Here is a 14730-nt window from a genome sequence, read left to right as displayed (position 1 = left end):
GTTGGAGTCCCAGAAACCTTGACAGAAAAGATGAGGATTATTGAGGGGACACATTGTGAAAGGTCAGAGCTAGGGCCAGTTTTCAGAGGCTTTTGCCACCTTTATATGGGTCCCTCTTGGCAACACCTACTGTACATTAAATTTCCTAGCATGCAGGAAAAACGTGTGTCCCTCAGATCTTCTACAAAGTACTGACATCTTGGTATGTCGGCAAAGAGAAAAGAACATGGAGTGTGTTAAGAGCATTTTTCAAAGACACTTGAGGCTTTACCTTCGCTGCACAGAGGAGAGTACTGGTTATCCGGTCTCTGAAGCACCAGCAGACAAAATAAAAAATGCCTCCTGTCTTCATCTTTATGAAGTACTATACAGAAATAGACCTCATCCATCCTCCCCGCGAGTGTTATCTAAGATGGTTCTTGAATAATTGATGCAGACAGAAATTCCACCCCACTTGGGAGGGTTGTGGATGTACAGGGCACCCCACCTTCTCCTTGCCCGATCTCTCAAGGGCTCTGGCAGTGTAGTGGGTCAGTGCCCACTCAGATGTGAGTGACTGGACCTTTTAGTGACTTGGTCAATCACCCTGTGTTCATGTGCCACCGAGGCCTCACTCTCAGGAGCACTTCCTCTCTGTCACTGTGAGTTCTGCCTCATATATAATTAAAAACAGGGCGCTGCTTAGCAAGAAGCTCTCAACCTGCCCCACCGGTTGCACTGACTTGAACATTGCTCTCACCTCTGGAGAATGCCCTGCATTAGCAAATGCAGGACGTGATAAAAGTATGGATTATCCTGTGCATGGCTCCAAACATTGTAGACTCGTAGTTTACCCACAGAAGTACCAGCTCTTGTATTAAAAGCAGTAAATATTTTGGAGTAAAAATCAATAAGCCGAATGTGGCTTGACAGTTTGTCTCACCCTCTGGGTTCCACATATATGATATCATACTGTAGTAAGACAGCCCCTTGATACAGTGGAGGAAAGGTTGAGAATTCCATTTTCTAAGACAGGAGTCCCTCTATTGCTCCCCACCCTGCCGTTATGCATGCGCAGCTGATTCATAATAATATCTATCAAGTATTGGCTGTGATGAGCGAGCAGTGTGCCATTAAAATGGACTCACATTGGTTTTAGTCAAGTGCTTCAAGGTAATGTTCTTTAATGTGTCATTTTTAATATTCAACAGTAGCAAATGATCACAACAGGAGGGAGGAATTTTCTGTTAGTCGTCAATTTCTCACCGTGTCTTCCTGACATGACCAGCCAATTACTGTGCTGAGGAGGAGAATAAGCCTTGACTCTCCCAGTGACTGAGGAAAAGACTAATGCAGGAAGGCACTTATATGTCAGCCTTCAATATATAGATACGGATGTACTCTGCACAGTGTATTGCTGTAGCAGAGTGGAGAAAGAAAAACAGCATCATGTAACCCATATATTATTCTAGATACAGCTGGTTTTTTTACAACAGCATCATATAGTGCTTTTTTTCATTGGAGCAGGATGAAAGCATTGTTTTCTGTGAAATTTATCTTCACTTTACTCCTCAATAGAGTGTCACTTATAGATTAAAAAAAGGGCACAGAGCACTATTGTACTGTAACCTGCTTAGACTCTTGGAGATTTACTTTGAGGGTGGTAAAATGTTGCGGTTGGCAGATAAGTACCTCGCACAGTGTTTTCTAAGTTCAAGCTTCAATAACTAATAAAATCAGGTAAAAACCAGTTGCAATCTACTGTATGTTTGCCACAACCTGAATAGAGAAATAGAGAAAAGTAGATTGTGAAACTAAGAAAAAAGGAAACACTGGCACCATGATTATCACCAATGAGTCACGGACACATCATGTGATTTATTCCTGCTAGGGTTGGATCTCAGTGAATCTTTGCTACATGTGGATTCAAGTCAACAAACAGTGGATGCTCTTTAAAAGTCATATCATCATCATCATCAGATCATCATTGGACATGCTTCCTAAAAATGTTCATGATCTTCATGCATCATCATAACAACAAATTCTCGTAGGGGAAGTCTACAGGTTTGGGTTTCTTTTGGATGGACATTGACACAAGTGAGCATTTTTGATCTTACTTTGACACCCGTGGTGTTCAGCTCCTGCTTTTGCTGTTTAATTTCCACCAGCAACACATGACCATGTGCACATGACATATTTTCATATTGTTGCTGAAAAAAATGCAATCAAAGCTTAAAGGATAGGCTATTATACAAATTATATTAGAACTTCTGTTATACTGGTACCTTATGAGGAAAATACCATAAACCTGCTTTTGAGTTGCACAGAAATTAAGAAAAAGTGCAATAGAAATATGACAATGTAAATAAATTCGAAAGTTAAATCTAGTCACTGCAACATCATTGATAGAGGAACTTAATTAGATACTTTGATAATATTTGAAAATGTTATTGCAAAGTTTATGTGAATAAAGTGATTTTAAACATGTGAGGCACTTTAAAGTCAGAGTATGCTACAAGATACATAGAAATAGAGATATTATAGGAATATTGTGTTCTATAATTAAAAATCTTATTTTAATAATGTGATAATCTTATTTGTTTTCTCCCACATGGCAAAGATTTTATACAGTGTCAGTATATGAACGAAGGGAATTGAAATCCTTGAATAGGTCACAACTAATGCTGTGAAAGACCCAATTTTATGTTAAAGAAAGAAATTTACTGGTTGTGTAAATGTGTGTGTGTGTGTGTGTGTGTGTGTGTGTTCAGATGATAGCGGACAGTTCTTAAGAAACTTTTCTGTGCACTTACTTGCGCGTAATTTGATCATTCTGCAGACGATCTACATTTAGCCGTGATAAAGGTTCATGATATGAGTAGCTTGTGGCCTGTACGTTATGTCTATAAGCAGTGGGTCGTCTGTGATCAGCTCACCAGACATAATTACTTTTAATTAAACCCACCTTCTGAGTTGGTGAGTGCCAGCTGTACCAGTTCTGCTGTTGTGTGTCAAACCTGCAAACCAATCAGTTGCGCTGCCGATGAACATTAAAATTTACAGCCCTCAAACCAGGGGCCATTAAGTCAAGTGTGTGTGTGTGTGTATGTGTGTGTGTGTGACATTTGCCTAAGTCTTATATTGTATAAATCTTGCCTGGACAGGCTTAGTTATAGCCATAGACTAAAAAAGCTATCATTATTTTAAAGGAGGTTTCTAAAGAGAGAAAGTCTCTGGGTTGTTGAAAATGTCTTTGAAAATATTTTTTTTAAAGAGTGGAAATTTTTTAACAGTGTTTGAACATCAAGTGACTAATAAGGAAGTCGGCCCACCCTTCTGAGGTCTTTCAGTCCCTCATGGAGTGCTGCCTTACAAGTTCTGGACTGTAAGTAATTGGATGTTTACCCTTCATTGAAGGAGGAAAGCTTTGAGGGATGAAGGAGGTGGAAATCCACTTCGCACTCCGCACTCCAGGACGTTCCATAAAAGCTCACTGATGTTCAGATCTGCTGATTGAGGAAGTGATGGAAGCCCATTTGACTTCAACCTGATGATCATGGTATTACTTTTGAATGTGTCTCTCAGTGTGTCTGGGGACAATATCATCTTGGAATACATAAACATGTTGAGGGAATAGTTCTGGCACCACAGGAAGCACCTGGTCCTTAAAATGACCTCAAATTACTTAGCTTTTACATAACCATGCAGAGATATCATCAGACATAATGACTCCTGCGAGATTGGCAGTCATTGAAGGCATCGTTTTGTTTCATCCAAAACTTCTTACCATTATGATATGTGTGGCATTACTCAGTTCCCGATTTCTTTATTGACTGTGGATACAAGTGGTTCAGAATGGAGGGTCTGCTGTAAATACCCTCCTTATAAAATACATGACATACAGTTCACAGAGGTCTTAAAGTGACACTCCCACCGAAATAGATCTTTTGAGTATCAAAAACTGGACTGAGGGAATAAAAAGTAAAATATTTGCCTCTGAGATGTTGAAGTAAAAGGCTAATGTTACATAGAATAGAAATACTCAAGTGAAGTACAAGTACTTCTTAACTTTAGGACAAAGCATTTTAGCTTTAAAAGCAGGTCCTTTAATAGAGGAAGTCCAGAAGACGCCTAATTCACTAAGACCTACTCACAGTCAGTCAGCTGCTGTGAGAAGTGCTCCTTGTAATGCCAGTGTTTTGGAATGATACAAGACTAAACTTTTAAAAGCATATCTTAACAAGGTTTGGGAGGTTTGCACAACATTGCTGATGAACTCAGAAAATCTCAGCTCTCTACCAGAATTACTAGCTAAACTAAATTGCACTCTTAAGACCCCAATTTGTTTGAAAGTATATTAAGTGTCCTACAACAAAAAATCTTACTAAAGCTGGTTTCCTGGCCATCACTGGATTTTCAGGTAAAATCAGTGCTTTATGTAGAACTACTCTATTACTCTCTGTGTGGTAAAATGAAAAATATTACATCCTGGTACAATACTAAACAGGTGAATATTTTATTTTGTTTGAAACTTTTGTAAAACATCTCAAATGTTTTCAGTGAGACCTACTGGTCTGCTTTGTTTGTTGTGCTCCTGTGTAATAATGAACACCGACACTGGACACAAACCAACCAATCACTGTAGACCTCGTAAGTTCATGCATGAAACACGATGTCATCCATAGCAACAGGAGTTCAAGATTTTCATTAAAATAAATGTATGTAAAGTCACTATCTGTCACTGAATGAGGTAAGACAATGGTGATTGAGTCTGTGGCTCACTGATGAAAGTCCTTATGTTTGCAGTGCTGTGAACTGGGAGATGTGGCGACATTCCCAGGAAAAATCACACGCGGTGCACAGATAGTGAGTGTTTTCCTTCATCCAGCAATACTGGTCTGCCAGAGGGGACAGGCAGAACTAACATAACAGACTCGCTCTTCAATTCACTAATGTGTGAAACAGCACGCTGTTTTCTGTAGTGTCTGCTAGCATTGTGAGTAACAGGTTACTCTGGCCAAAAATAAGCAAAGAAAAGGTCGATGGCTACAGACGATGAAACTCGGTGCACGTTACACATGCGCCACCGTTTGGATCCAAAAACACACCTGCAGCTTATCACCATAGGTGGTGCCAAAGAGAAGAAAACAGAGCGCTAAAGTTTTTAGGTCATCGAGCTTTACGATGGATTTCCGTAGTCATAGGTTTGAAAGGATAGGAAGAATCGAGTTGTCCATAGAAAGTTGAAAAAATTAAATGTTCTCTTGTTCATCAATAGATTGAGTGAAGTCCACACACCTTTTCAAAATAAGGCTCAAATGAATCCTTAAACATGACCCAGTCAGGTATGCATGCCAGCACATCCCTCTCTCAGCTTTGTAGAGTAACATCTTGATCCAATTTTAATAGACTTTTTTCTCACATACAGCACTGCCAAAGGATTTAGCCTAAATAAAAAAATGCATTGTTTTAACTTGGTTTAATAAACCACTTGTTAAAATGCTTGTGAGAAGCCTTTTTTCTTAAGTGAATAACCCCACACCACCATGCCTGATATTGTGCATTCAGAGCCGTGACATTTCCTAACTATCCAGTCTATGTGTTTTGACTGTTCAGCTGGGAGTGGGAGCTGGAGTAAATGAATCACACTGTTTCCTTTATTCAGTCTGCCAGTCTACTGATGGAATCCATTCACTAGTGAAGCTAATAGTAGCCGTACACCTCCCCCTCTACACACACACACACACACACACACACACACACACACATACACACACACACACCACACCCACAACACTCATCCCTGAAGGACAGCCATTGCCGGTCCATCCCACCCACACCCTCCTGTTATACCTACAAGGTTAATATGTATGGGAGACGAATTGAAAAGGTCATAACTGGAGCGTTTCTCTGCTCTGTATCACAGGGTTTGTACATGATAACAAAGGCGGTTTGTTTATTTTCTTCATCAGTGGGCTGTATTCCTACACAGTGCTTGTGAGGTCCTGCAAGTGCATGCTGCTGTGTGTTTGTGTGCGTATGTGCACTCCATGATTTCAATGTCAGGCTTGGTTATTGGTAGATGGAGATAAATCTGAAAGAACAGAAACCTCAAAAAAAAGACAAAAATCCTGAACAAGACAGCATCAGAACAGAAAAAAATCGACCAAAATATTTGAGTTTTGATGATGGAGGTGATGTGGAATTCATCATCTGCTGTATTTATTTTATAGTTTGTTTTCTTACCCTGAATTTAAAGCCACAAGACTTAAACAAAACTATAATGTGGTAAATGAGCAGCAGTAATTACTTCAGATCCCCTTCCTATTTTGTCATGCAAGACTATCCCGGCATGAGTAACCACTGGCTACTGTATGTCAACATCTGTCTCCTTATAGCACACAGCGTTTTGGGGTCATTTCCTGTTGCTTTGGATTACTTTTTACTCCTGACAAACCAGGCTGCAGGTTGCTTGGACGCCATCCAAGGCCCAGTTTTTTAAACAGGGGTATGCAGGCTGGAGTCTGAGTGATTGCTCTGATGGCTCGAACTAACACAGGAAAGAGTTTTCAGTTCAGATTTAACAGTCCAAGCAGTCACAAACAGTATTTCAAATAACATAGTATAAAGAGTAATTTAAACATTTTTTTAAAAATCTTTTCATTATATGATGCAAGCTTCAGCCGTCCAACACATTCTCATCCCAGTGACGCACAAAGCCTTCCTGCCAGAAAGCCTTTCTAGCATGTGGTTAATGTTGGACAGCGGTCACAGTTTGGTTAGGTTTAGGAATCAAAACGACTTGGTTAGGTTTAGGAAAACCCTGCTCTTCTGGGTGAAAAGTCACGTGTTTGTTTGACCCATCCAGCCACCCACCTTCCTCCGTTCGTGGACTTTCTTGCTCTTTATACAACGTCGCCTTGCTCTCAGCATCTAATATTGCCACAGATGGGTTTACAGTGGAGTTAGCTGGAAGCCTGGTGCGTCTCATACAGATGCTAAAGAACACCTTGTGCATCCGTGTGAGACACAGAGGGCCGTGACATATTTGATGCTCTGGAAATGAGACCAGGGCTATCATGGTACGTACAAACAGGCATCCGTGTTCACTCAGTCCTCTCAAGTTTTAAATAAAACAATTAAAACTTTTTTTTTAAGAGTGTATAAGCTCTGCTGTCTGGCTCTCTGATTTCCTCTCTTCCCTGACTTTATCTTGGGCTGCAGAGTGACACAAATCTCAAAGATAAGCTGTCAACTGCAGGATATCAGTATTTCAGCGGAGTAGGAGGAAACATCTCGATATATGTTGAAAGCATGCAGGTTGAGGTAACCACACCTTGTCAGCACTGTGTGGCAGGAATCCACTTCAACAGTCAGCTGTCTTGCAAACTGTATATCTGTGTGTGTGCGTGCGTGCGCGCATGCGTGTGTTTGAAGCTCTCAGATCTTTCGGTGCTGTTTCCACACAAAGCGATGTAAGCATCCTGGCAGTGAAGTCAAGGCAGGTTGAAGGGGGGGGTGCTTTTTCTCAGCAAACACCAGCATTCACGACATCTACGTGAGGATCGTGATACACATATTGTGGAGTCACGGACATGTTACATCAGCCACAATTCAGGACAATGCTTAGAGTTCAGATGAAAGCTTGCAAAATTTAGTGTCGTTATCTCCCACTTCATGCGGCCAAAAGGCTCAGTCTGTGATACTTTCCACACTGCAAAATTCGAATCTCTGATTTCATGACTGCTTAACCTCTGCAGTTCTTCATCGTGAGGCGCTGAATTGTCTTGCCGTCCTCTCTGTTCTCCTCTCTTTGACTCAGTTCGCTCTTGAAAGCTCCCGCCTCCCTCCCTCACACACTCCTGTGTGTTTGAAGCAGGTGAACACCCACACGCTCACACCACCACAATCCTGGCTCCTGGCTGGTTTTAAATCCATGACAAGGAGCCCTCTCTCTGAATATCAAAGACCCACATCTGAGAGAGCATGTAGGCATGACTCACACCCGGGTCTGTCTTACTCCCAGCAGGAAACCGAGCGTCCAACTCGCTGGATGTGGCAGGGGCTACCGGAGGACGCTGATCAGACACTGTCACGTCTCCGGTGCGGGCGGAACTCAGCTGTGTTCGTCACCCAGCTACGAGAACATGTGAAAATCCCAGCAGTGTACTGAGATTTCTTTACAGACCCATTTGTCCCACCCAAGTTGCTGCTTCCACGCTGGGGGTCATTCCCTGACGATAAGAGCGCCTGTGCTCTCTTCAGCACAATGTCAAAGCATTCCAGGCGAGCGAGGATGGCAGAGTAGCTGTGACAGCTACAAAGTGGCTGAGGGAACTGTGTACTTTAGTTGGTCTGCTTCAAATGAAAGGGCTGCTAACAGCAACAAATCACAGCTCTGCAACGCAGCAACTTTTCCTCTGTGATAGAAACCTTTTTCATTAGTGTTCCCTCTTTACATATCTAGCTCTCTGCTGGATATACAGAGCTTGTTATACTATTCATTTAGCACCTTCATACGCACGTGAAGTTTTTCTTCAGTTTGGCAACTTGCATGTGTGAACCTGTGTATGATTTTGTGTGTGAATAGTAATGTGCACCGCTGGCCTGTCAGAGTTGCAAGCCCATTTGTATGGATGCCGAGCCGTACCGTGGTTGAGGTGTACACAGCACTGGCGCAGTAGCCTGTCTTGTGCAGCAGGCCAGGATGACATGTGAATCGCAGCAGCCGAGGAAGCCCTGCTTAAGTGGAGGCAGTAGGGAGAAGCAGGCGAGAGCCAGGAGGCAAACAGACAAACAGATGGACAGGCTGATGCCAAGCAGGCAGTGGAGCAAATAGATTGTGCAGCATGGTGAACAGACTCGGCCTACCAAAGAACAACCAACAGACACAAGACCATGCCACCCTTGTCAGCCGATTGCGCTTCTCTATAATTCATCGAGATAGGATAGATATGTGGTAAATAGGGCTCTCATCTTCCTCCTTCTCCTCATCTGCCCCTGTCACATCCCTCATTTGATATGTGTTATGCAGGGGGAGGAGATGTCAGTCTTGCAAGATGGGAAATGAACAAACCTGTATGTGTGAGAAGTGGAGTGGGAGAAAGAAATGCAGGAGAGAGATGAGTGCTGCAGGTGGAATTGGACTGTGGGGCACCGGGGACTTCAGCCCAGCAGACATACACAAACACACAATGCACAAATAGAAGCACAGACACATGAAATAACCATGTTGAGCTTTGAAACGCCCATTTTTTGACCAGCTTCACATTTTAAACACACTGGCCTGGCAAGACTTAAGTTGAATGAAACAAACAGTGAGCAAATAGAGATTTTGTCACGAGAGATTATTGCTTTTGAGATATTGTGTTTGGATTAAACAAAGAGCCGCCTTTCACGAGGAAGCTGGACATACTGCCACACAGCGGGACTGTGGTAATGGCATTGCAGAACAGAGCCTCTCTTACCTTGATGTCTCAGAAACTCTTGGAAAGAATTAAGCTTGTATTTCCCTGAGGCATTGGGCACATGCTCACTGGAGCAACAACCTTTGCTTTAATGCAGGAGGAGCATGATTGTAAGTTTTCCTGAGAGACTCTCCTCTAAAATGTGAGGTGCTCAGATTGACTCAGTCTTGTTTTTCTCTATGGAAAACATCTAGCGCTGTGCAAGTCAAATAGAAAACCACCTTAAAGAGCTGAGACAGCCCTGTCAGATCTGTCTGGTTGTGTACCTTACACAGTCTAATGGTTTGTCTCTGTGTGTGTGTTTGTGTGCACATATGCATATGTGTGTGTTTGTCTGTCTACATAGGTAGAATGTAAGAAGGCCCAGCCCAAGGAGGTGATGTTCCCACCAGGTACACGAGGGCGAGCCAGGGGTCTGCCCTACACCATGGATGCCTTCATGCTGGGGATGGGCATGCTGAGTGAGTCGTACACACATCCTTACACGATAATGCATAAACACGTGCCAAACAAGTGTTCTGTATGCATCCTTTATATAATATACATTTGAAATCATGCTGAAAATGCCCATCAAGCATCAATTTAGGCTTAGAATTCCTAATTTTTAAAGAGGACCCAAGCATTTTACCAGGTAGCAAATAAAAGCATAAAATATATGTATTTTGGGGGAGGGGGGACGGAGGAAGAGTCGGACGTGAACGCCGTTCAGTCATCAATTTCTGCCTTCTAAAAAAAAAATCAACTTATGCAAACTCTCGTCCAGATAGCCCCATTAGGTGGGCGCTGCCCCTAATTAGGCTGCTTCAAGGTGTGCCACCAGTGGCCACTGTGGTCTATTTCTGGTCGAGTCTGGTACAGGCAGCCCCTGGGCATATAGGAGCAGACCAGCACATTATCAGGCTAAATGAAGAGGAAAATTGGTGTAATGTCATATTAAGGATTCATCACTGTGCCCCCCTTAATGGGTAATGAAGGGGACACACATGTCAGTGAGAGATCTCATCTACAGGGACCTCAGCTGCTGGCCCACCCCTCTTCATTACCATCCAGCCCATGCCTGTGGCCCTTTTTAGTTAACACTATTGCACCCTCTCCCTCCCTGCCTCCCTACCCGCCCACTGTCTCACCCGCTCCCTCTCTATCTATCTAGCTGCCTGTCTTTCTGTCTGTCTGTCGTGCACATTTCCTATGCATATCATTTGTATGTGCGACCCAACCAAATGGATTTGCCCTCACATGAAAGATTTATTTTTGCCTTCAAAAGCAAAAGAGACATGCAGCTGATTGTAAGAGACTCGTTTTGCCGTGCAAGTAGCCCCTCCCCCCCCGCTCTTGTAGCAGGTGCAGGCTGAGCCACAGTCATGCATTTTTATCTGCACCAGGTAACGTGATGTTTGAAGCAGCTTTGATACTCGATAGCAAGTCATATTTAGCTGTGGCCTGTTTGCCGTTTTCTTTTAAAAATGGACAGAAACCAGAGGATTTGACCATTTATTGAGCTGTGGCACTAATAAACGTTAAGGGGCAGGAAACTAATTATCTACAATATCTGTCCATCTATTTATCTATCCATCTATCTACATACAGGTGCATAAAGTGTCGGGTGTTGACCTTGCCACGAGACTGATTATACAGTTGTTTGTGATGTTGGCCGAGTGCTTGTGCCAGCTCTATCTGAGTCGTTCGGTTGCATCTCATCTGTTCGAAGTATTTAACAAGCACAGTGAACTTTTCCGAACTTATTACAGCCTAATGTGTCTGCGAAGAGGACAGCACTCTTCCCCTCCATTGGGAGGCAGCAGGCAGAAAGGCAGTGATGTGCTCATGTGAGAATATTAACAGCCAACTTGTTTGGAGACATTCTTATCTAAATGAAATTGGAACAAGGACAGCGAAACATTCCTTTATATAATTTGCATTTGGAAAAAGGGACCCAAGGCTCATTATTTAAGAAAGTGTAAGCTCCTTTTGTGCCAAATCTCATTAAAGCCATCCCTAGCTCCTTTGTTTACTGCCTCTAATCGAGGCATTTATCTTTATTGTGTTGTGCCCGATGTATGTTTGCTGAAATTAATACACATTTGAGCCTGGGCGAGGTATGGGTGTACCAGATGGATAATTGATTTTAAAGTGAATCAGAACTGTTGAGCCATAAAATAGGTACATTAGCATGCATATTAATAAGGCAAATAAGAGCACTAAGAGGCTGCCACCAGGCCAGACACAATGGCAGGCTTCATTTAGTCAAATGGCAGGAAAGATAGTTGGCTCTCTCCTTCTTTCTCCTTCTTTCTTCTTTCCTCCCACTCTCTTGCGATATTTGTCGATATGCACACGCTAAGAATTTCACGATAGGAGCTTAACTTCGATGTATCTTAATCCACTTTCCCGACACTTTCGTACACATCCCTGTAGCTCTCTCCTTAGACACTCCGTGCACACATCTGGTGGCAAATTCCTCATTTAGTAATGTGAAACCCATTGTAATGCAGTACATCAGACTAGGAAAATGGTTTTGCCATTTTCAGAAAATGTTGAAATAAGGGAGTATGAGGAGCTGCGGTATCTAAGCCAGCAATTTCAGTTTGGCATTTATTCTGTTTGACAGTAAGACAGTATCAAACACATAATATCCAATATTTTGCGGTCCGTGATAGCTTTTCATTGTATCATATCACAGTTCTTTTCAGACCAAACAAACACTGAGGGGATTTGTGAAAGCTATCCATCTGTGGCTTCCTGGTGATGACTTCTCATCAGCGGCTGATGAGGATTTTTTTTTTTTTTTTTTTTTTTTTTTCTGTGGCGTAGTCTCCGTCCTACTTCATCCACACCAGGTTATGGTTCCCCTCACCGCCTCTCTGAGTTGCATTTCTTTTTGTCTGTGAGTGAGGGGAAAGGGTCTGGGAGAGGCATTTTCCCATTGGGTCAGGAATAAATTGAACTTTTTCATGGACAGCAAACACTGATTAGATATTTATGACCAAGGTCAACCTTTCTGATTCCAGCTGGCACAGGCTCTGAGGCATACAGAACAGAGCATCCACACACACTCTCACAAGCCTACACACACACACACACGCACATAGCCTACATACCCTCACGCGCATACTCACACACACACACACAGTGTCTGCATGTATGCAAAATTTGCCGCCTTCAAGCTTTAGACGCATGCATACAGGTGCATACATGTGGCCAAAGTCTGCATGTTTATAGCTCTGTGCCTGCTCTTAAACTACAATTCCATATTGTACAGATATTATTTAGTGGTATTAAGAGATATCTCATGTAGTATTTACTGTAAGCTCTATTAGTCTACAGCATCTGCAGGAATTTGTAGCCCAGAAATTACAAGCTAGACATTCAGATGTTAACGTGACTGCAGCCAATTTATCAGGCTGGTACATATCTAACAAGAACTGAGCACACAAAAGCCTGAAAGAGGTTTCCGAGGTCAGTTTCTGAGGTGTAGCTTACACGCAGTGAAGTGAGTTATCAAGGTTAGCTCCAGTGATTCATTTCTGGCCTAAAGGACTTCCTCTTATTAGGTAATTTAGTCCAGACTTATGGTTGAAGGTGATAATAGCTGGAGGAAAACAGATAAAGACTGAGACATATACCATAATTAGAGGGTTAATTATGTTTATATTACCTTTGATGGTGCTCAAATTTCCTCCCGACTCTCACACAGGCTCTCTCGCTCACCCACCCTCCCTCCCACTCCTCTCAGATTTTTTTTTTGTTTTGTCTGTATCCTACTTCCTAGCTGCATGCTCCCTCACACCCCGTTCCTCAATATGTTGCCCACAGCTGCTTCTGTCTGAAAACTGTCCTGCTAATTAACTGGTGGGTCTGTGGTTGTAATAAGAATCATGACAGCAGATGAACAATACATCTGCTGCTCTTAAATTTTTCTAATGACACTGGGTCCTCTTTGGGCCTCATTGCGACTCTTCATCTATCCAGGGATCGTACAACTTCTGAAGCAGTCTCACACAGACTTTGACTTTGGTTTACACATGACAGTTCATCGTGACATTTGCCATCCTCACAAAGCTGTATAATGCAGTGGCTGTGGTTAAATGTTATCCTAATTATAGAAAAAGTAGCACTGGCTAACTGAGCCTTGGTTTCTAGCCTTGGTTTACATATATATGTACTGTATGTAGGATCTCCCATGGTCAAATGTTGATTTAACTTGTCATAAACTGTAGGTATATAGCACAGTTCAAACAAAATACACCACAGAAAAGGCCCAGTCTGTGATGGAAACATAAAGGTCATACCACCACCAAACTTTTAACTTCCCAGATTGATTCATGAATACACACAGGCGGACAAAACGCATGAAAGCAGCCCCTGAGCCGTTACACGTAAGAAACACTCTGCACATGTCCGCATCAATCATGTTCCCCACAATGACAGAAGATAAAGTCAGTGGCTCTGACCAGGCCAGAGTTGCACACATTCGTTTGAAAGTACAGATTACGGGAAATTAGATTTGAGTCAGATTCTCTATATTCAATAGAACAAGGTGCTCCAACGCTCACGTCATGTTGCTGTCCTCAGGCAGTCTGAGGTAGTTTCTATTTAAATAGTCTGATTGGTTAAAGGCATTTATGTTTATTACATAGAAATTATGCACGACTTAACATATACATGTTTATTACTATTAGCAGCATTATTTTTATTCTGTTGGGTATTTTTTCTCATTACTCTAAATAATTATTTTATTTACCATTTGCACATTTGCATTTGCATATTTTAGTATTATTTTATTATTATGGCTATTATTATGTTAAATTTATAGTAGCTTGTAACTTTGTAGTTTTTATTACCTTTTTAAGTATTTTATTTTGAGCAAATAGTACTGCAACAAAGCAATTTCCCTGCAGGGATCAACAAAGTTTTTCTGAATCTATGATCACTGGTTGCTCTGCCTTCTTGGGATAACTACCATAGACACAAAGTTAGTTTCAAATTTAGCTTTAATTACTGGTTAAACCATGTTTCAGCCTATATAATAACACAGCCACGCACAAATGAATGCCATGCTGGAGGTGCAAATGAGGAGCTATCATCACTTCTTGCCCAGAGCGTCTTTTTAACAAACCACATTCAGCCGCATTAACACATGAACCTTTCTACTATCCTAAAGATGTGCGGAACATAAACAGATGCCAGCGTCATTTTAAGGTGCCCGCCTGTGTCATTAGGTTGAGCTGTAAAAATGCCAGAGAACTTATGGTTGAATAAAAAGTGCTATTCGTTCGGGAGCTTA

At 42.1% G+C, this 14730-nt stretch overlaps 1 protein-coding gene across 10 annotated transcripts in view; it reads left to right on the top strand.

Moving 5' to 3' along the window:
- The window catches only part of msi2b (musashi RNA-binding protein 2b), a 234268-nt gene that overhangs the window by 174624 nt on the left and 44914 nt on the right, over nt 1-14730 (top strand). For all 10 annotated transcript variants that reach the window (XM_076749652.1, XM_076749654.1, XM_076749651.1 and 7 more), the window contains exon 9: nt 9793-9907. In XM_076749652.1, coding sequence (XP_076605767.1) covers nt 9793-9907 — 115 coding nt within the window. The remainder of the gene's footprint in view (nt 1-9792; nt 9908-14730) is intronic.

This window comes from Chaetodon auriga, chromosome 15 (assembly GCF_051107435.1).
Source record: "Chaetodon auriga isolate fChaAug3 chromosome 15, fChaAug3.hap1, whole genome shotgun sequence".
Lineage (NCBI taxonomy): Eukaryota > Metazoa > Chordata > Actinopteri > Chaetodontiformes > Chaetodontidae > Chaetodon > Chaetodon auriga.
This window is presented reverse-complemented; position numbering and strand designations above follow the sequence as displayed.